The sequence below is a fragment of the Saimiri boliviensis genome, chromosome 4, assembly GCF_048565385.1.
Source record: "Saimiri boliviensis isolate mSaiBol1 chromosome 4, mSaiBol1.pri, whole genome shotgun sequence".
NCBI lineage: Eukaryota > Metazoa > Chordata > Mammalia > Primates > Cebidae > Saimiri > Saimiri boliviensis.
In genome coordinates this window covers 165,027,433-165,050,672 of record NC_133452.1, presented here as the reverse complement: position 1 = coordinate 165,050,672, position 23,240 = coordinate 165,027,433, and the positions used below count along the sequence as shown (strand labels likewise).

The 23,240-nt window shown below is 38.6% G+C and overlaps 1 protein-coding gene across 2 annotated transcripts; it reads left to right on the top strand.

The window, feature by feature from the left end:
* Positions 1-830: 830 nt before the first annotated feature.
* Positions 831-21,407, top strand: ZNF184 (zinc finger protein 184). 2 transcript variants are annotated; one of them, XM_003944804.3, is made up of 6 exons: positions 831-1,034; positions 1,572-1,717; positions 5,710-5,777; positions 15,224-15,350; positions 15,711-15,806; positions 19,450-21,407. In XM_003944804.3, exons 2-6 carry the CDS (start codon positions 1,711-1,713, stop codon positions 21,405-21,407), a joined length of 2,256 nt encoding a protein of 751 aa, XP_003944853.2. In that variant the 5' UTR covers positions 831-1,034; positions 1,572-1,710. The 2 variants fall into 2 exon arrangements, with proteins under 2 accessions (XP_003944853.2, XP_003944854.2); XM_003944805.4 differs by having other exon boundaries at positions 831-1,276.
* Positions 21,408-23,240: the final 1,833 nt, after the last annotated feature.

Sequence of the window (23,240 nt, the reverse complement as noted above, 5' to 3'; positions counted from 1 at the left end):
AAATTATTTTTTAGTTCCTACAGATGTTTTCTGAAATCTGCTCTTACAGACTTCTAAATATTGTTCCCTTTTTCCTGACTGTAATTGCTTTTCATATACTCAGCGTTAGGACTTCCAGGTTTAATGCTTTGTCAGCCAGCAAGCTGAGAGACTTGACCTTGGCCTCTTATGCAAATGCTGGGAATGCACGCCAGCACAATAAAATGCAAGTGCCATGTCTTAAATATAAAATCCGATTTGTTGGATTCTTTCTTCTGCCAACCACATAGTGACAGACTGGCCTTGGACTACACTCTCAGCTATGTGCTCGCTGACAGGCATATAAAATGCTCTACTAAGGGGCAAAGCTTGGGAATATCACCTGTGGGTTTCCTTAAGCACTACAAAAACATGGTGGGGCAGGAGGGGTGGGAGAACCGCTTGAATCCGGGAGGCAGAGGCTGCCGTGCGCCGAGATCGCACCACCACACCGCCGTCTCGGTGACAGAGCGAGACCCTGTCTCAAAAAAAAAATGTTGCTCGCCACTCCACTGAGAGTCGTGAAAATAATTTTAATGGGTAACGACTATTTCCAAAATGACAAAGGAGTAAGAAAACACAAGGTAGAACGTGTGCTAAAGTAACGCTTGTTTGCGTTTTAAACTCTGTGTACACGTGTATTTCCTAGGATCCGTTCAGTCAGGCAAGTTTCAGAGTCACTACAACGCACACGCGTACCTGAAACAGGAGCAAACGCCCGGCAGCGACAGCGCGCGGCCCGCGCAGGGCGAACACACGCCGCGGCCGAGACCTGCAGGAAATGAAGCTCTGGGACCGCGCCGCGGAGCATTCTGGGAAAGCGGCGCCGGCGTGCGGGGCGGGGCTCGCTCCTCACGACCGGAAGTGATCGTTGAAGCCGGTTGTAGGCGTGGAAAGAGGTTGGCGCTCTCCACGTCCAGCTGCCTCGGCTCCCTGCCTTAGGTCTGGTGACGGTCAAACCGCTTCCGGACCCGGGATCGGAGTGTGCGGGTCGCCAGAGGGGGAGGGGAGCTCAGGTATCACCATGGCAACAGCCAGCCCTCCGGGCCCGTGACGTCACCCTTCTGGTTTCGCGCTTAGAGGCCTCTGCAGGAGCAAGCCGGGGCGTCCTCGAAGGGCGCGCATCTCGCCTTCCTCTGCGGGGCGGTCCCGCCCCGATCCCTTGGAGGGCTTTGTTCTTTTGTTCTGGCCTAAGGGAAAGTCGGGTGCCGGGCCCCGCCCTGCTGCTCCACCTTCCAGCTTTAACACCCCGCAACAGGTGTGTCTTCGTGTCATCAGAGCTTGCAGGCGTGTGAGCCGCAAATGTGCCCAGAGGGAACACAGCAGGTCTGTGGATGCCCCTGGCCAGATTCTAGGGTGGCACCAAGGCTTTTTTGGGTCTGAGGCAGAACCTGAGCACCCGATCTCCACTCTGGTTTTGTTCATCGGAGTGCCACACGCCGCTCTGGTGCTCTGTTGGGGCTCTTCTCTTGTGTAGGTCCTCTTGGTCACTCTGCGAGACTCTGCTGTGTGATTGTGTGACGTGTGCGCTGACGACATCCTGTGTCTTTTAGGGTAGACAACCTGAGCGTGTTGCAGACTCCCTGCAAGGGGAGCTAGACATCTGAGTTCCAGACCGAGGTACCAGCTGAAGGAACGCTGCCTGGCGAACCCTGGTGTCCAGGTTCCTGAGGAACGGGATGAGCTCCTGAGATGGAAGGTAGTGGGGTCGACTTGGGAGAGAGCGGGGTCACGGAGGCTTGAGAACAGTCATGACTGGAGGATCAAATACTTGAGATCAGAGCAGGAGAGCTGGAAGGAAGGAACGCTATGCTTAGGGATTAGCAAAGAAACCGAATTACACTGTAGGAAGAGATTCTTATTTATTTTATAGTGAGATACTTGGGGGAAGAGTTTTTTTCTTTCGTGCCACTGGGGAATGAAAAGACGTATGATTCAGAATATCTGTGATCCATCCCCACATGACTTCTAGATATTAAATATTAAAATTATAATCTTGAAGTCAGAAGACATTTTGGTAATTATCCCTTCAACGAAAGAGTCTGTTTTGAAATATCCTTGGTAGATGGCTGTCTGTCAACCCTATGCCAGAACTAGTGTGGCATCAAACTCACCATTTTGGGTGCAGACTATTCCCTTGTTGGCTTTCTTTTTTAGTTTCTTACATTAAACAGATGTATCGTCCCTGTAACTTTTGTATTGATCTTAGTTCTGTTCTTTGTCTTCCAAAGAAAAGAAAACTGTTCTTTCTTTCACGTTGCTGCCCTTAAGGTATGTGAGTTCAGCTGTTACAACTCCTCCTCATAAATTCTTTTCTAAGCAATTCAGCCTCACTTCTTTTGATTGGTCTATGTGATGTATCTAGACCTCTTCTCTGAAAACTCTCCTGCTTATCAGCATTTTTCTTAAAATGCAGTGCCTAATGGTAAACATATTCTTTGGATGTGCTTTGAAAAGTACCTGAAAGAATAATGTAAAAGTACCTGAAAGAATAATGTACTACTCTGACTCGGTTTAGGCTTCTGCTCTTTGGCATCAGATCGCATTTGCTTTAAAAGCTATAAATGATGTACTGTAAACTTTAGATCTTTTTTACATAAACTGCAGTAATCTAGATTTACACCATTCTAATGTAATGGAATTGTTATCATTCTTAATGTCAGGATTTATATTTATGATTGTTCGATTTTTTGGTCACATGTTTTAGGCTTTCAGAATGATTGTGAATCCTAATTTAGTTATTCACTAAATTATTTTAACTGACAGTTATTTTAACTGTCATTTCCGACTTAATGCCGCTAGCAGATTTGATGAATATTCCTTCTATTTCTTCCTGCATGTCATCGAACAGGTCAGAGTAAAGGTAGAGGCTTATGACATGTCCCTGTAGACTTCCATCTGCATTGGTGTTGTCTTTACCTTCTGTAGGTATGGCTGTGCAGTCAAGTTTGGCTTAACCTATTATCATGCAGTCCTTTTTTTTTTTTTTTTTTTTTTTTGCTTTTGTTAAAAATATCATTAGAAGTCTTATGTAGGTTTGGTTCATACTTCTTTTCAATTTTTTTGTTCTTCAAGTCTTTTTAAAGTTTTTTTTAAAATTATTCTTCTTCTAAGTTTCTAAGAATTAAATCAGCCAAAGTAGTTTCATTAAAAGCCTTTGCTTTTTATTTTTTGGGGATTTCTCACAATTTTATCATTATGATTAACTAAACTGAGCCTCTGTTCCTTGTAATCATAGTATTTGTAGCACATACTAAGCATTTACTATGTGCCAGGCACACAGTTGTTTCAAAAACAGTAACTGTTACTGTTTTCGGTTCTATTGGTTTCTGTTACTTGGAATAAAAAGCATCTTACCTGAGACATTTCTGTTGATTCTGTTTTCCTAAAGTCTTGGGTACCTGTCTGTGCATGTAGAACATTTGTTTTCACTGTTGATTCCCAAGATAACATCTTCCTTTTTTTCTAAAGACTTCTGTTACGAAACAGTTTTTCCTTACTGGTCAAAATCAAGTTGAGCATAATAGTTTCCTTTATTGCTTCCCCTACTTTCTGAGGCATGACACCATTAATATAAGAATTTCTTGATTAATACATTTTTTACAAAATGAAACTTACATACTTAGCCACAGTTGAAACCACTTACGTTTTTCCATACTATTTCACTCCCACCTGCCTAAGCTGTCCAAGGAATACTGTGGCCAGTGTGGTGCTGCTTTTGATTTTTTTCTCTCTTCCTTTTGATTTAGCTACAGTTTCCATCAGGTTTCACACTCAAAATGATTGCATCACATAGAATAATCCATCTCATAGTCTGTCTCTTTCTATCAGATCATTTTGGGTAAATTTTACCCAACTGTCTTTTAACCAAGGCTTGGTCTTAAAACCCACATTAGGCCAGATAGGTCTCTCTGGAATTTGAATCTTGGAACTAAAATCAAATGGCACTGACCTATCCTGATGGTGGCATCCCAAAGAGATTGTCCTTGCACCTTAGTGGCACAATTTAGATCCCCTGAAATTACTTGGGTTCTGTCCATTTGATTGTTGAGCTTTTCTTTTTGTTCATGTTCCCCACTGTCTTTAGATTGGGTTTCCCTTCATTTTTTCAGGTGTAAATTCACTTGTCTTATTGCCACTATCTCATGACTTTGTGTGTGCTCATAAATACCCATCTTGACCCTTACCTGTTTTGATTTTTTCTTGTTTTTTTACCAAGCATCTCCTACAGCATTGTTAGTCTTTCTATTTCACACCTCATGTCTCTAATTCAAATTTTATATCCAGAGACATTTTCCCTCACTAGTCGTTCTACATACATTAAATTTCTAAGAAGAGAAAATTCTTCTTGTCTTACTTCTTTGTGGAAACAGGTATACCTACTTTGGTCTTCCTTACCATGACCTCTTTAAGACAATTTTGAAAGGTATGTTTGTTAGACATTTGCCTCTAGCCTTTTAAAAATGAGGAAATTGAAGCCTAAAGAAGACAAAGGACTTGTATACTTATAAATAATTAATTACCAGACAAGTCATTTTGAGAATCAGGCTTTCCTGTCAACTACTTCTGTGAATGGATTGCCCCAAGAGCAAAGTTTTTGTTTGTTTATTACGGTATAAGTTATATACAGTAAAGTACACAAATATTGTACAGGGTATAGCTTTTTAAATTTTTATGTATGTGTAAACTAGTATAACCAAGATATGGAATGTTTCTAATGCCCAGAAGTCTTCTGTGCCTCTGCCCACTCAGTTATCCCTCCAGGAGTACTGTTCTAACTTTTATGACCGTAGATCAGTTTGGTTGGTTTTTGAACTTAATATAAATATAGTCATACAGTATGCATTCTTTTGTGTCTGGCTTATTTTGCTCAACATTATGTTTATGAGATGCATCCATGTTGTCATGTTAGTAGCTCTTATATTTTGAAATAATCCATTGTATGAAAGTACCATGGTTGTTTATGCTGTATTCTGTTAAAAGGCATTTGAGTTGTTTCCAGTTCTGAGATAACTATGAATAAATCTGCAGTGAAGATCCTTGTACAAGTCTTTGGTGGACATAAGCATTTCTATGGATGTAAGGACAGGAGTGGAATTGCTGAGTCATAGGATAGTCATATGTTTAGCTTAGTATAAAGTATGAAACAGTTTTCATAAGTGGTTGATAAATTTATACTATATACCAATGAAAAAAGTTCTAATTGCTTTATAGTCTCACCAGCAATTAGCATTGACCATGTCTGTTTCATTTAAGACATTCTATTGGGTGGGTAGAGTAAGTAGCTTATGTCATTGTGATCTTTAATTTACATTAATAGCATAGTTTTCAAAGAGCCTGTGAAGACTTTTGCAAAGTAATCTGATTATTTCTTTATATTTTATATGTAGCAGAGAAAAGGCAGCAGAAATAGTTTGCCTCACCTAATGAGGAACATAAATTGAGTTTTATAATACATATGACCACTAAGTGTCTAGATACAAAACTGAATCATAAAGCAATGCCTTACCTCCTAAGCCTACTGCGGAGGGTACCAGGGCCCCAGTTATCTTGTATCTTTTTTTGCATCCTAAAATATAAAAGAAATGGCATAGTTTCTATTACTTTCAAAAAGAAAAGTAAATGGCATTTATGGATTGCTGGTAATAGCTAAATTGAACAGAAGTCATATGGTGCTGCTTCTTCCCCTAGATCTGTCCTCCCCAGACTCCGCCCTTCTCCAAGGGGGACATACTCTGCTCTCGTCAGCCAGTTTTCAGGTAAGATGAGATTTCTTGAAATGTCATTTTATTCTTTGGAAGGTGATTGTGTATTTTCTTTCTTTCTCTCTCTTTCTTTCTTCTTTTCTTTTTATAAAAATCAAAAATCAATGCTGGAATCCATTCTGGGCTCTTATCTGTCTAGTAACCTCATTCCTAGCTCTGCCTCTCCAGCTTTAACTAATATATTCACCACTTACGTCTTGCTTAGTATCTTGCCATGCTCCAAGGATGGGAGAGCAAAAGAAGTACAAAACTTGATTTTTTTTTTTTTTTTTTTTTTTTTTCCTGAGACAGAGTCTTGCTCTGTCACCCAGGCTGGAGTGCAGTGGTGCAATCTTAGCTTACTGCAGCCTCCACCTGCCGGGTTCAAGCAGTTCTCCTGCCTCAGCCTCCCAACTAGCTGGGACTACAGGTGTGCCACCATGCCCAGGTAATTATTTGTACTTTTAGTAGGAACAGGGTTTCACCATGCTGGCCAGGCTGGTCTCGAACTCCTGACCTCATGATCCGCCTGCCTCAGCCTCCTAAAGTGCTGGGATTACAGGCATAAACCATCACATCTGGCCCCAAAACGGACCAAAAAGACTACTAGAAAACAAAACAGGTAAATGTAAGAAAGGTGAAATGAATACTGTGCATATTAGAGAATGGAAAAGTGTGTGTGGTCTGGAGGGATTAGAGTTTCACGGAGGATGGGGGATATCGGTGACTTTTGGATATCTGAACAAGTAAGGCAGTGGGGGTGGGGGTATGGATTCTAAGGTATAGAGAAGATTATAAGCAGAAGTTCATAAGTAAGAATTAACAGCTGTTACACAGAATTCAGAAAAATTTGGAACAGATGGTTTATGGCAAGTGGTACACAAATGATTGAATGCAATTAGGAATATGAAAGCCTCAAATACCTGGATGAGAAGTTGAAGGCTTTATTATATAGGCCATTTATGAACCATTAATGATTTTTAATGGAAAAGTGACCTGGATGTTTTAGGAAAAACTGATAACTGATTGAGAACTTAGACAAAAAAGGTAACAATTGCTCACCAGCCATCGTCAACCTCAAACCCTCCTCCTTCTTAAACTTTACCCCCTGCTTAATTCCTGTCCCATAACTGATTCTTCTTAACAAAGAAATGGTACCAGTTCTCCCCACTTTCAGCTCAAGTACTTTTGGTATTACTTTTTTTTTTAACTGGGGGGTATATTGTGACAATAAACTGCACATATTTAAAATATATAATTGAATATGTTTTGACATAAATTCGTGAAACCATTACCACAATCAAGAGAATAAAAATATTCAGAATCAGAAAACATCTTGTATGACTTGAATCCTTTTAAATGTATTAAGACTTGTTTTTTGTTTTTTGTTTTTTTTTGTCTTAGAGTATGGTCCATCTTGGTAAACTATCAGCACTTGAAAAGAATGTATATTTTGCTATTGTTTTATACAGTGTTCTATAGATGTATTAGTTTTCTATTGCTGCTATAATTAATTGCCATAAGCTTAGTTGTCGTAAAACAATACAATCTACTCACGGTTTTAGAAGTCTAAAGTCCACAATAGGTTGTTAGGGCAGCAGGGCAGCATTCATCTGAAGATTCTAAGGGAAGAATCTATTCCTTGCCTTTTCCAGCTTCTAGAGGCTGCTGTGTTTCTTGGATTCTGTCTACTTATTCTATCTTCAAGTCTAGCGCTGTGGTATCTTCACGTTTCTCTCTCTCTCTCTCTCTCTCTCTCTCTCTCTCTCTCTCTCTCTTTCTCTCTCTCTCTCTCTGACTCTGATTTGTCTTCTGTCTTTGTACTCCTACTCTGATGTGCTTACCTCCCTCTTATAAGGACCCTTGTGATTACCCTAGGCTCACCCATGTAATATAGAATAATTTCCCCACTCAAAGTTCTTAACCTGATCATTCGTAAAGTCTTTTATGCCATGTTAGGTAACATATTCACAGGTTTCAGGGGTTGCCACATGGACATCTTTGGGAGGGCCTTATTGTATATACCACAGATAACAGTTGGGTCAACTTGGTTGATAGTGTTGTTCAACTCTTTTTTTTTTTTTTTTTTTGCATTTGACCTTTTAATGTGTCTTTTATTTTGCTTTTTTTTTTTAAAAGCAGGTTGCACAGTCACCATCGTCTACATGGGGCTTAGCGGTAATAAATAAGAACTTCTGCCATGATGGCCCAGCCAGCTGTGCTCTGCTCTCTCTCCAACCCTTCCTAAAATATTATAATTCTACTGCACACATATATTTCTGGTAACTAGCCTTAGAATTCTAGAAAGTGTAAATAGTGATGTGATGAACTAAAACACAAAGTTCTGTGATTTCCTGCACCTTAGTTTGCCCTCAGTTGCTTTATTGAAATGAGCTGCGTGACATCATTCTGATTCATGGCGCACTCAAAATTAGCTTACAATTATGAAGCATGGCAATTTTGCCACCTGATTTGGAGCCAAATAAATTTCTTTTAGTATAGCATACATGAATGTTTTTTCTGTCAGCTTTTTTTTTTTTTTTTTGAGACAGAGTCTCATTCTGTCACCAGGCATCAGGTTGGAGTGCAGTGGCATGATCTCAGCTCACTACAATCTCTGCCTCCCGGGTTCAAGCAATTCTCCTGCCAGAGCCTCCCGAGTAGCTGGGACTACAGGCGCCTGCCACCATGCCCAGCTAATTTTTGTGGTTTTTTAGTTTTATCGTTATTGTGAAGGGGGTATTGAAATCTCAGACTGTTGTGGGTTTGTCTGTTTCTCCTTGCTATTTTAACAATATTTGCATCGCAAATTTTGAAGCTTTGTTATTAGGTACATAAACATTTAGGACTGTATGTTCTCTTAATCAGTTGACTCCTTTATCATTGAAAAGTGGCCTTTTTAGTGTCTGGTAATATCGTTTGCTTGAAATTTACTTTGATATATGGCATGTATTTTGATATCTTTTGGCTTTTAATTTATTTATATCTTTAAAGTGAGTTACTTAGAAGCAACATGTAGTTGGGTTTTGCTTTTTTCTTAATCCAATCTGGAAATCTGTGCTCTTGGGGTGTTTAGACCGTTTGTATTCAATATGATCTTACATGTAATGTGTTACATTGAAATATCATGTGACTTTTGATATGGATAAGCCTTTTTTCCTTGCTGTTTGTTTTCTGTTTGTATTGTCTTTTTTTTCCTTCTATTCTTACCTCCTTTTGGATTGAATATTCTTATGATTCTATTTTATCTCCTTCATTGGTTTGTTAGCGATTATGCTATTTTATTCGTTGCTTTAGGGATTCATATTTGTTTTAATCATCATTTACTTTCAAGTGATATTCCATTTCACTTAGAATAGTATATTTCCATTCCCCCACACTGCAGTTTTTACGCTATTGTTGCCGTATATTTTAATTGTTACATATGTTGTAAATCCCATATTTGGTTTTCTTTAAACAGCCAATTATTTTTGAAAGATATTTAAATAATAAGAAAATAATTGTATATAATTATTAAAATGCTTATTGTGTAATGACCATTTTGGTATTCTTTGTTCGTTTTTATAAATCAGTGTTTCACAATTGTGAGTGATTTTGCTCCCCAAGGACACATTTGGGAGTGTTAGGGGACTTTTTTGATTGTTGTGTCTTGGTTGGGAGTGCCATTAGCATCGAGTGGGTTGAGGCCAGTGATGTATCCATACACAGGACAGGCCCGCACACTAATCTAAATTTCAAACTGTAAGCACGGTTAGAATCATCTGGTCCAAATATCAGTAGCACTAAGGTTGAGAAACCTTAGTGTCGATCCATATTTCCATCTGCTATCTTTTTTTCTGGTTGAAGGACTTCCTTTAACATTTCTTGTAGTGTAGGTCTGCTGTGATTAATGCTTTCAGGTTTCTCTATCTAAAGAGGTCTTTATTTTGCCCTTGTTTATGAATTCTAGTGTGACAGATTTCTTCTTTTTGGTATTTGATGTTGCTCAGTGTCTCCTTGCTTGCATTGTTTCTAACAAAAAAAGTTACTGTTTTTATCTTTGTGTGTTTATATTTATGGTCTTTTTGCCTCTGATTACTTGTAAGATTTTTTTCTGTCACTGAGTTAGAGCTATTTGATTATGATATATTTTGGTGCAATTTCTTTTGTATGTTATCATCAAGTTTGGAAAAGAATCAGCTGTTATTTCCTGAAAAATGTTTTCTGGTCCGCTCCCACTTCCTCCTGCAACCCCACACTCCAGTTACACGTAAAGTAGTCCACTTAAAGTTCTCCTGGTGCTCCCCAAGGATCTTTATTTTTTTAATTATTTTTTTCTTTTATTTTGAATAGCTTCGAGTTCTGTGTCTTTGAAGTTAACTAATCTCTCTTCTTCAATGCTTACTCTTCTGTTAATACTACCTGGTGTATTTTTTAAAATCTCAAAACATTCTCATTTTCAGCTCTAGAAGTTCCATTTAGGTTTTTTTGTTTTGTTTTGTTTTTAGTGTCTTCCATATCTCTGCCTAAAGTTTTGAACATAGGAATACAATCATAAAATCTTTTGATGTTTGTCTGGTAACTCTAACACCTCTGGGTTGATTTTAATTGATAATTTTTCTCCTTACTATGTGTTGTATTTTCCTACTTCTCTGCATTGCCTGATAATCTTTGACTGGATGCCACATGCTGAATTTTACCTTATTGGGTTCTGCATATTTTTATATTCATATAACATATTCTTGAGCCTTATTCTGGGATGCAGTTAAGTTACTGGAAACAGTGTGTTCCTTTCAGGCCTTTTAAGATTTGTTAGGTGGGCCCAGAACAACATTTGGTTTCAGGCTATTTATTCCCCACTATAGAGGCAGGAGCATTCTGAGTATTCTACCCAATGCCTCATGAATTATGAAGTTTTCCATTTTGATTGATGTATTTATTTTTGAGTGCTGGTGCTGGTCTCCGGAATCCTTTTAGGTGATTCTTTCACTGGCCTCGGATAGTCTCATCTCACCTATGCACAGATTGGTACTTTTCTCAATACTCAAGAGGGAATCTCTGGAGTTTTCCTTCCTTCTTTGTGTACCTCTCTCCTCTCTAGTACTGTGTCCTGTGAACTCTAGTCACCTTGATTTTCCCAAACTCTCAGCTCTACCTCTTTAGTTCCAGGAATCTGCTGGGTTCCTCCTGTGTTTGGAAACTCTCAAGGCAGTAAGCTAGAGCAATTGTAGGTCTCTCACCTCATTTGTTTCTCAGAGATCACTTTTCTTTGTTACCTGAGGTTCAGTGTGTTGGAAACTTTTGTTTCATTTTGTCTGAATTTATTATTTATTTCACGCAGGAGAGTAAATCCAATTAGTGTTAACTCCATCTTGGCTACAGCTTGATACTTTTGACATTTGTATTTCAAACTGTAAGCACTGTTAGGGCTGATCTAGCATAGCCTTACTCCAGGGCTGTGTTTCAAGGACACGTGACCATGCTTTAGTTCAGTGATTTGTTGGGATGATTCATATGACTCAGTAGCATAAACCACAGCTAAAGAATATTACAGCAAAATATACAACAGAGGATCAGAAGGAAAGGAATATTCATAAGCAGAGTCCAGAGAAATCAGGTATAGGCTTCCAAGTCCTACCCCTGTGATGGTCATGCTGATGCACTTTCTGTCGTACTGTGAGCCACAGAAACATGAGAAATGTCTACCCAGGGAGTCCTGCTTAGGTCTTGGAGTCCAGAATTCATAAAGGTTGCCGATCACATTGGCCTTCACCTGCCATGTGACCAGCTATAGTATAGGCCCCACACTAGGTACCTGGTACACATCATTAATTTTCGTATTTCTTTAAACAAGGTAGACAGTTTGGTATCTCTTGTCCCAGTGCTCTGGGCACACAGAATAACACCATTAATCAGTGACTAGGCACACAGAATTTGTCAATAATCAGTGACCATGGAAGCATTCAAAAGTTTCATTTTCAGGGCTTGTTCAAGAGTCAGAACCAAGGATCTAGGCATCGTGGAATTTATCAAGGAATGAGCCAGTGAGACCTGCTGTTTAAACTCTTTGCTCACAGTCTGGACCTGCCCTGCTCCTAAAGTGTCCTGGAGCTGTCTGTGGGAGCTGACTGTGCACATAACTTCTCTATGCAGTTATGTTGGTAACTTTGCATTGCCGGTGGAGATTGTATTTACACCAGATTTGTGGTATTTCTTTTCTCTGCAGCTCCCTCCTCTCCATCTATCCTGCAGCTTCCCTGCCTCAGTAGTTGTGAACTTTCAACTTTATCTCCTCAGCTCAGTAGGACCACTGATTTGGTAGAGCTCGGCCTCCCTGCTCTGCAGTCTGGACAGTGCCTCAGGCAAAAAATTAAGGGGATTCTGGGGCTTGCCTTAGTGTTTCCCTTCTCTCAGAATCACTTCTGTCCTGCCTGCTGTTCAAAATATGAAAACACTTGTTTCAGATATATTGTTCAGTTTTATTTACACTGGGAGAGCTAGCCCAGTTGCTTTGTCATAGTTAGAGGGAAAGTCCTAATGATTTAATACATTTTTATTTTTTAGAACAAAGTTAATGCTCTCTCACTTAGTTTTAAATACATAGTGATAAAAAAAAGCAGGAAGTTCCCTGCATTGCCTGTAGGTCCCACTACCCAGTCCCACCAATAGTATTTGGTTGAGTATCCTTTCAGATTTTTTTGTTTGTTTACATATAAACTAACTTTCTATTCATAGAAAGAAAAGGAGGATCATATCCTAGAGTGCAGTGGTATGATCACAGATCACTGCAACCTCAAATTTCTGGGCTGAAGCAATCCTCCCACCTCAGCTTCCTGAGGAGCTGCGAATACAGGTGCATGCCACCATGCCCAACTTATTTCATTTTTATTTTTATTTTTAGTGCTGATGAGATCTCACTGTGTTGTGCAGGTTGTCTTTAACTAACTCCTGGGCTCAAGCAGTCCTCCCACCTTGGTCTCCCAAAGTGTTGAGATTACAGGTGTGAGCCACCATTCCTGGCCTCCTGGTTTTAATGTGTACGTATTTTCTAATGAGTACATATAGATATACCTCATTTGATAAATGTCTACATAAAAGTGTTTTAGTATGGATGTGCCATATATTTTTCAACCGCTATCTTACTAATAGACATGTAAGTCTGATTTTTTTCCGTCCACACAAATGATGTTGCAATGGCAATTGTACATATGTCTTTTTACCTCGAGGTGTTTCTGAAGAATAGAGTCCTGGAAGCAGGAAGACCAGATCGAATGGTATATCCATTTAAGTTTTGATAGATCTAGGCAGGTTGCCCCCAGATAGATTGCATTTGGGTTCCGTTTCCACCAAAGTACACATGAGCATTTCAGCAGTGTTACCCAGTCTGATATTTTACTGTTAAACTATATTTTTAGGGCAGTGGGGCATCTTTTCACGGTTTCACATTTTCTTTAGTGACTTGCCTATTTGGGTTGTTGGCCTTTATTGTTGTTATTGTTGTGGGTAGTTCATCTTTTTTCCCCCTACTTAATTTTTAGTTGACATGTAGTAATTGTAGATAGCCATGGGACACAGAATGATATTTTGATACATGAATACAATGTGTAATGATAAAATCAGGAATAATTAGCATATCCATCACCTTGAACATTTATCATTTCTTTGGGTTGTGAACATTCAGAATCCTCTCTTCTACTTTTCTGTGATTATACTCTAAATTATTGTTAACCATATTAACCCTATAGTGCTACAGACACTGAAACTTATTCCTTCTATCTACCTGTCACTTTGTAACTGTCAACCAGCCTTTCCCTAGCCTTCCCTCCTCACTACCCTTCCCAGCTTCTAGTAAGCAGAATTCTACTATCTATGAGTTTGTTTTGTTTTTGTTTGCTCCTATATATGAATGAGAACATGCACTATTTATCTTTCTGTGCCTGGCTTATTTCATTTAACATAATGTCCTGCAGGTTCATCCATGTTACCACTAATGACAAGATTTTATTTTTTAACGGCTGAATGGCATTCCATTGTGTGTATATACCACATTTTCTTTTTCCATTCATCTGTTGATGGACGTTTAGATTGATTCTGCAGCTTACCTGTGGTCAGTAGAGATGCAGCAAACGTGGGGGTGCATGTGTCTCTTGGTATACTGATTTCCTTCACTTTGGATAAATACCCATTAGTGGGATTGCTGGATCATATGGTAGTTCTGAAGTTTTTTTGAGACGGTGCAAACTGTTTTCCATAATGGTTGTACTAATTTACATTTCCACCAGTGCTGTATCCTTGCCAGCATTTGTTACTTTTTTTTCTCTTTAACTAACTGGGGTGAGATGATATCTCATTATGGTTTTGATTTGCATTTAGTGATGTTGAGCGTTTTTCATATATTTGGGTGTTTATATGTCTTCTTTTGAGAAATGCTTATTCAGATACTTCACCCACTTTTTAATGGTATTATTTTTGTTTTTTTGCTGTTGATTTGAATATATTCTGGATATTAATCCCTTGTGAGATGAATAGTTTGCAAATATTTTCGCCCCTTCTGTGGGTTATCTTGAACTCTGTAGATTGTTTTCTTTACCGGGCAGAAGCTTTTTAGTTCAATTGCCTTTTGTTTATGATGTCTTATAAATGTTTTACATTGTTACGTGGTTATATCTACTGATCTCTTTCTCTGTCGTAAGTTTTGCCTTCCAGATTTCAAGTTTATATAAGTATTTTCCTGTTTTTAATTCTATTTTATTTTGACTTTTTCTTTAAAATTTCATCTTTAGCTTGGTAGGAATTTTTTGTGTATGTTGTGAAGTAAGGATCTCACCTTAGTTTTTTTTCATACAGAGTCATTTGTTATGGTATGATTTAGTGACTAATCCATCTTAACTAATTTCACTTTTAACTTTGAACTTACTTTTAATTAATTAACTTTTAACGAGTTTGAAAGCTGCTTAATGCCTTTCAACTCTTATAAATATGAGTGTTTCTAGATTGTCTATTTTATTTATTTCATTTTGTTTTCCATACTAGGCCATTTTGTAATTGTTTTATCTATTGAAATATATTAGGGCAAGTCTTTTCACCTCTCTTTTTCGAAAAACCATTGGCTATTCTTGCACATTGTAGGTAGTAAAAAATATTATAGATAATAGTTTAACCATTAATATTTAACATATCTTGGAACACAGAAATCATGATGAGAATGATGATGATGAAGGACGACAATAACAATGTTCATATTGACTGAGTCCTTTTTATATGCCGTACGTTAAATTAAGCATTTCACATGGAACATTTTATTTAATTCTTAAAATAACCCAATGGGTGAAGCACTGTTTTTACATTTATTTTAGAGGAGAAAATGTCGAGTTCATTTTGCAGACATCCAATAGACTGCCTTACTTCTGTCAGTATTGCTAACTTTACCCCTTTCCTAGGCAAATGCTGATGGCTAAGCAGAAATATGTTTGGTATTTCAGGAATCAGTGACTTTCAAGGATGTGATAGTGGACTTTACCCAGGAAGAATGGAAACAGCTCGATCCTGGCCAGAGAGACTTGTTCAGGGATGTGACATTGGAAAATTATACACACCTGGTCTCTATAGGTAAGGATAACTTCTCTGAGTTAATATCAAGGGGTAGAGAGGAGGAGGGTTCTCTCTTGTGCTCAGGGGAGTTGGCCTTCAAGTTTAGTAACCAACAATTTCTAAATTTTGAAAGGTTTTGAAAAGGTTTCTACCATCCTTGCAAGCAGAGGACAAAATAATAATTTTCCTGAACCCAGGTCAGTTCCCAAATTATACTCCCACCATGTCTGGGAACTGGTAACACTGAAGCTCGATATGCCATCCGCTCCCATCAATTTTTACTACATGTCATTTCTTCTAAAGACAAAGTGGTGATTGAGTTCTGATAAGGTACTCTTCCCTTACTGCAGGTTCCTTTCTTTTTTCCCCAATGAACAGGACTCCAGGTTTCCAAACCTGATGTGATTTCCCAGTTAGAGCAAGGGACAGAGCCATGGATCATGGAGCCAAGCATTCCAGTAGGTACCTGTGCAGGTAAGTAATAGATGCCAGCAGATGAATGTCATTAACTCTGTCAGCCTGATAAGGGAGGATTTTATGTCCGAAGTGTAAATGTACTTCCTTCCTTTTAAAGTATTTCTTGTACAGAAATGGGAAACCATCAGTTTTCTGGATTTCCTTATGCTTTGTTTTGTCACTAATTGTTACAGTATAGTCTATCTTATGCCCCTTTTTGAGGAGCTGTCCTTCCTACCTTTTTATGAAGTCCACCTCTCGAACTGGACTCTGAATTACATCTCTTTCTACTTCTTTTGGGACCATGATCTCATAATTATCACCATACTTTTCAATCCTTAAAGATTTTTTTTTATTTTGGATCTACAGGCTCCATTCCTAGTTCCTTTAAGTAGAAATATATAACCTATATTTCCAAATAGATTTACTCCACAATATTAATCTTTCTGGCCACCATTCAGTCTCTCTTTTCATTCCCAACCAAACTCAACAAAAATGAACTCCATACCTGCAGGCTTCATTTCTTTATCACCTAATCCTTTCCTGGTAACATGTATAACTTCTAATTTTTTTTTTTTTTTTTGAGACAGGGTCTTACTCTGTTGCCCAGGCTAGAGTGCAGTGGTGTAATCTTGGCTGACTGCAGCTTCTGCCTCTGAGGCTAAAGCAATCCTTCCACCAAAGGCACCCAAGTACAAAAAAAAAATACAAAAATTAGCCAGGCGTGGTCGGATGCACCTGTACTTCCAGGTGCATCCGACCACGCCTGGCTAATTTTTGTATTTTTAGTGGAGACAGGGTTTCACCATGTTGCCCAGGCTGGTCTTGAACTCCTGGGCTCAAGCTCCAGTGATCTGCCTGCCTAGCCTCCTAAAATGCTACAATTACAGGTTTGAGCCACTGCACCCAGCTAGCTTCTGATTTTATGACTTTATCATACTGTCTTTTAAATTATGAATAACCTTCTTCTAAGTCATTCGTTTCCAAACTGCATGAAGTAACCTAAGGACCTGACCCTGGAAAAATATAGAAACCTAGTCATTCTAGGTAAGGGATACAACTCTAGAGTTAATGAGATGTAGGCGAGGTTCTTCTTTATGAGGGAAAAATGTGTGCCATGTTCACATTTTAGCAAGTTTCTAACTGGAGTACCACTGAGAGATTTTTTTTTTTTTTAATAGGCAGTTAGTTGTTATGAATGTTCAACAGGGTTGCATAGAATGTAACATCCCCCAACCCTGCCCTACCTCTAACTGTGAATACCTTTTTTTCGTATCACATCTTTAAAATCTTTCCCTTAGAATGATTTCATGGAACATACTTTAGAAAGCTTAATTTAAAAAAAATAATAAGAACTTTATTAACTGAGGCATATGGTTAGTTAACTTTTGGAAAAAGCAAGTTGTCCAAGTTTTATTACAAACTAAATATGAAGTTTTAAAAAATCAGAACTTGACCAGATAGAAAACCATTTTAAACCATTTAAATGTATATTGAAAACCTTAAGCTTTTTTAAAAATACTTTTTACCAAAAAGATTTATTTAGGCAAAAATAATTCCTTGCCCCCCCACCCATGTAGCATAGATAATGCGTACAGTTCCAGTTACCTGGTTGTCAGTGAACAGAAGGCAAGCACTTGAGATATTTAGCTGCATTCTTTTGGTTACTTTTTATTGCTGGAATTTGACCTGATAATGATATTCGTGGTAAATCAGCCCTCAATTCTCTTTATCAGCATCTAGAATAGATTTATTCTTAGCTGGTGAGTGGGTGGCTTTTGTCGTTACAATAATGATGTATAGTTTTGTAGCTATCTCTACAGGTAACTGACACTGTGACAGTACGTCCATCGAGGTGACCACTAGCCCTGGGCGTAGGCTACATGGTCTCCCTCACCCTCTTCGCTGCCATCTTCTCGGAGCTGTCTTGATGATCTGGCCTCTCAGAATCATGATCTGTAACCCTGATACGTATCTGTCTCACTGCTCTACCTTTCTCTTGCCTCCTGGTTGTCAACATCCTCGATTACTTCTCCATGCATGGGACGTCAGAATACTGTGGTCAATGTCTGTCGACTTTATATGTAGTAAAGGGGCAATTACTTTCTGCAATAAGGATGGTATTGTTCAATCTGGTCTTCTGGAACTTTCTCCATCCCTTCATTCTTTGCCCTACCCCTTATATTCCAGTAATTCTGTTGGTTACTGAGTAGAGGACATGACAACGTGGATGATAGCAGCCATGGTCTGTTTCATGTTGCCTTCAAGTGGAACCCCAACCAGGGTTGGAGATCTGCCACTTCCGGGCACTGTTGTTTAACAGCATCAGACTCCATGGTCTCCATATCTTTGACTGTGAAGTACTTCCAGAGGTATTCTTTATGGCCACCTGCTATGCAAACATACCTTCCTTGGCGTCATTTCTGTTGATGAAAACATATTGATTTCTTGAACAATGGGCTGTTCCCAAAGTTTGTATTGTATTGATCTTGTCCCTGCTGCTGAAATTCTGCTCCTACGATGCTGTCTACACTAATACTTGCTGTGCTATTACCTGTAGTACCAGGTGTGGAGGGGATGCTAGGCAGCTCTGGGGTCTGCCCCGGTGCTCATGCTTGCAGTGATAGTGGTAGTGATAGTGACCGGGCTTGCAGTATGGGAAATACTCAGGATCCTTTGGAGTCTGCTGTAAACTCCCGATACCATTGAAACTGAAGAAATGCTGTTTTACGCGCAGCTTTGTTCTTTAAGCATATTGCCAGCATTGACTACCCTGCTTCTTTTAGTTGTCATCTCACTTGTTTTGGGCAACAGTTTGCTTCCTGATTATATACTTCTCTGGTTGTATTTCTTCTACTGTTTTGTGTGTTTGTTGATAAACTGCTTTCTTTCATTAATATATTAATTCTATTACCCTAACTATTCTCAAGGATCTTCTCTCTGCCTCTGTTCTTTTTCACTTATATTTCTAAGGCTTTAGCTATTCTTGTCCTTCCTCTTTATAGCTGATACTTTCCATCCTACATTTGAACATCCTGTTATTCTGATGTTGGCATCTTTCACTTCCATAGACACTAGTATAATCCAGCCCTCCATTTCTTTTCTTGATTCTCAAAATGCCTAGACTTCAACTTGTTAGTTTCTCCCTGCTAAATTATTTCCTCTACTATTTACAACTCTCCCATATCTACCAATGATGTAATTATTTCTTCAGTGTTCCAGGCTAAAACACGTAGGGTCTTAGTTAATTCATCTTTCCTGTTTGTTCTGTCTTTAAATCGTGGTTCTTGGATTTTTGTTTTGTTGTTTATTAGCAAGGAATCCCAATTCAAACTGCCTCCTTCAGTTTCAGTTTATCTCTGTCTACTCTTAGCCCATCTCTGTTGTCTCCTTTTTAATCAACTATTATCTTAAATGTAGTTCCTTACTGGTTCTTGGATATTATCTGTAAAATTGAATTCGACATTTCTTTTGCCACTTTCATATTTTATTTATTCTCCTTAGCTCCTTCCATCTTTCTCCCCAAATAATAATGGCTATGTATTTGAAAACCATTAGAATTTTCTGAGGGCTTTATTCGTTAGTATCATTAGATTATTCCCCCAATAGCAGTTTATTTTTTCTCTATTCAGAGAACACTGGGATTTTCTTTTTCTTTTAGACTGGGACACAAGACCTGAAGATAATGTATCAGCCCCACAGCCTGACATTTCTGAAGAAGACCTATCTCCAGAGGTAATAGTGGAAAAACACAAAAGAGATGATGCTTGGAGCTCCAACGTGCTAGAAAGTTGGAAATATGAAGGCAGTTTAGAGAGGCAGCAGGCAAACCAGCAGACACTGCCAAAGGAAATGAAGGTTACTGAAAAGACAATACCCACTTGGGAAAAAGGTCCTGTACATAATGAATTTGGGAAGAGCATCAATGTGGGTTCAAACCTTATAACACAAGAACCATCTGCTGAACAGACCTCTACTAAAAGAAGCATCAAACAGAATTCAAACCCAGTTAAAAAAGAGAAATCTTGTAAGTGCAATGAATGTGGGAAAGCTTTTAGTTATTGTTCAGCTCTTATTCGTCATCAGAGAACACATACTGGAGAAAAACCCTACAAATGTAATGAATGTGAAAAAGCCTTCAGCCGGAGTGAAAACCTTATCAACCATCAAAGAATTCATACTGGAGATAAACCATATAAATGTGATCAGTGTGGAAAAGGCTTCATTGAGGGTCCATCTCTTACTCAACATCAAAGAATTCATACTGGAGAAAAACCATATAAATGTGATGAATGTGGGAAAGCCTTTAGTCAGAGGACCCATCTTGTTCAGCATCAAAGAATTCATACTGGTGAGAAGCCATATACTTGTAATGAGTGTGGAAAAGCCTTTAGCCAGAGAGGCCACTTTATGGAACATCAGAAAATTCATACAGGAGAAAAGCCTTTTAAATGTGATGAATGTGATAAAACTTTCACCAGGAGCACACACCTTACTCAACATCAAAAAATTCATACTGGAGAAAAAACCTATAAATGTAATGAATGTGGAAAGGCCTTCAATGGGCCCTCAACTTTTATCCGTCATCATATGATTCATACTGGTGAAAAACCGTACGAATGCAATGAATGTGGGAAAGCCTTCAGCCAGCACTCAAACCTTACCCAGCATCAAAAAACACATACTGGGGAGAAACCCTATGATTGTGCGGAATGTGGAAAATCTTTTAGTTACTGGTCGTCCCTTGCTCAACACCTGAAAATCCATACCGGAGAAAAACCTTACAAATGCAATGAATGTGGAAAGGCCTTCAGTTACTGCTCATCCCTTACTCAACATCGGAGAATTCACACAAGAGAAAAGCCCTTTGAATGCAGTGAATGTGGAAAGGCTTTCAGTTATCTCTCAAACCTTAATCAGCATCAGAAAACTCATACTCAAGAGAAAGCTTATGAATGTAAAGAATGTGGGAAAGCTTTTATTCGGAGTTCATCTCTTGCTAAGCATGAAAGAATTCATACTGGAGAGAAACCATATCAGTGTCATGAATGTGGGAAAACCTTCAGTTATGGTTCATCCCTTATTCAACATAGGAAGATCCATACTGGAGAACGGCCTTACAAGTGTAATGAATGTGGGAGAGCATTCAACCAGAACATACACCTTACACAACATAAGAGAATTCATACAGGAGCCAAGCCTTATGAGTGTGCTGAGTGTGGTAAAGCCTTTCGACATTGTTCATCACTTGCTCAACATCAAAAAACTCACACAGAAGAAAAACCCTACCAGTGTAATAAATGTGAAAAGACCTTTAGCCAGAGCTCCCATCTAACTCAGCATCAACGAATTCACACTGGAGAGAAACCCTATAAGTGCAATGAATGTGACAAAGCCTTTAGCCGGAGCACTCATCTGACTGAACATCAGAATACTCATACTGGAGAGAAACCTTATAACTGTAATGAATGCAGGAAGACTTTTAGCCAGAGCACATATCTCATTCAGCACCAGAGAATTCATTCAGGAGAGAAGCCTTTTGGATGTAATGATTGTGGAAAATCCTTCAGATATCGCTCTGCTCTCAACAAACATCAGAGACTGCACCCTGGCATATGACCATTCTAGGAACATCATAAATTTAGGAGATATATTTACTTTAGTTTGTCCTTTTATAAAGTACTGAAGAATCAGAGTGGATTTAGAAACTACTTGAAATCTTTTAAATTTTCACTATCATGCTATGGAATGGAAGGTGCATTGAGCTGAACTAATCCAATTGTTATTAAGCCACTTTGTGACATTAGAAAACTTGACTGTTTTAAGCTTAGTTTCCTTTGTGGAATGAAGGATTTGGATTAGATTATTTCAAAGGTAGTTTGGAGTTTTATAATCAGTTTTGTATATTTACAGTATTTTCTTGAATGGGTTTACTATACAACAGCATTTTGCTGTGTTGCATCTAGAATGTGTATGTTTATGCATGTTTTGCCAATAGAATTTGTGCTTCAGTAACTAGATTGGGGAGCTAGTATGCTCCTGCTCTGATATGTTTAAGTTGTTTAGGTAAATGGTTCCTAATAAAAAGAATTATAAAACACCCTCAGATTAACAATTCAGTTGCATACAATAGCCTAACTCAGTAAGAGTATTAAAACTTACTATTATTCCTCTTCTAGTCTGTTTTTAACGTTCTACGGTTTATCACAACTACAGAAGTCCACTTCTACAACTTAAACCGGTGTTATTTTACCCCGGTTACACATTGTCGTCACCTGGTGTCTTAATTTGTGCTGTTACGTTAAATTACAATAGACTAGGTGTCTTAAACATTGGAAATTTTTCTCACAGTTCTAGAGGCTGAGAAGTCCAAGATCAAAGTGCTGGCAGATCCAGTGTCAGATGAAGGCCCACTTCCTCTTTTCAGACAGCATCTTCTTGTGTTCCTACATGGTGCTAAGCAGAGACAGAGCAAGTTCTCTTATATCTTTTCATAAGACTACTAACCCAAGAGCTCTACCCTCATGACCTAATCACCTCCCAAAGGCCCCCCTCCTAATACCATCACATTGCAGATTAGGCCTCCAACACAGAAATTTGGAGAGGACATTTTAAGTCTATAAGGAGAACTCTACAAAATTCTCTTGCCAAGGCCCTACAACTACAGACACTAATTTAATTGCCTTAGGAGATACGACCCAGGCATCAGTGCTTTTTCTTAAATTCCTAATGTGTACACCAGAAACAAAAATTGGCTTTTATTTTTGTACCTACTTGATTAATTAGCAGCTGCTTACGGCTGCTTCTAAAAGCTTCACAGATTAGCTGTTGAGTACACATCATATAATATTGACTGCCATCCTGTTTTATAAATGGGTTTCTCACAAGCTGTGGGAGGTAGGGTTAATTTGCTTCTTCGTCAAAGTGCAAAAATTAAATGGCATTGTGAAGCAATAGTCATTTCACTTGTCCTTTGTCACTTCAGGTTAGAAACAGATGATAGATAACAGTGCAAATGACACCCCCAGAGACATGCAGCCTATAGCTTATGTGATCATTTGTAGTGGCCCTGGTTGTGATAATATTTGAACTGTAAATAAATATAGGTGACCCCTTAGATATTCTCCTGATATATTCTAGTTATTACGTCAGTTCTTCTAAGAGCAGTTGATAATTTCCCAGTCTAGTCTTGAGTACACAGAGCTCTGAGAACAGAGGGTAGCACAGGAATTGATCATTATTTATATTTAAAAACTTCATTTAGCCTCTTTCCATAAACAAGTTTGGGTAGGGAGGCACTGCAGATTTTTGCACGTGAAAAAAATCATTGCAGTCCTTTTTGCTTCTATAAATGTCAGGAAACTGCACAGGGATGCTTGTCACCTTCTTTTTTTTTTTTTTTTTTTTGAGACAGAGTGTCGCTCTTGTTACCCAGGCTGGAGTGCAATGGCA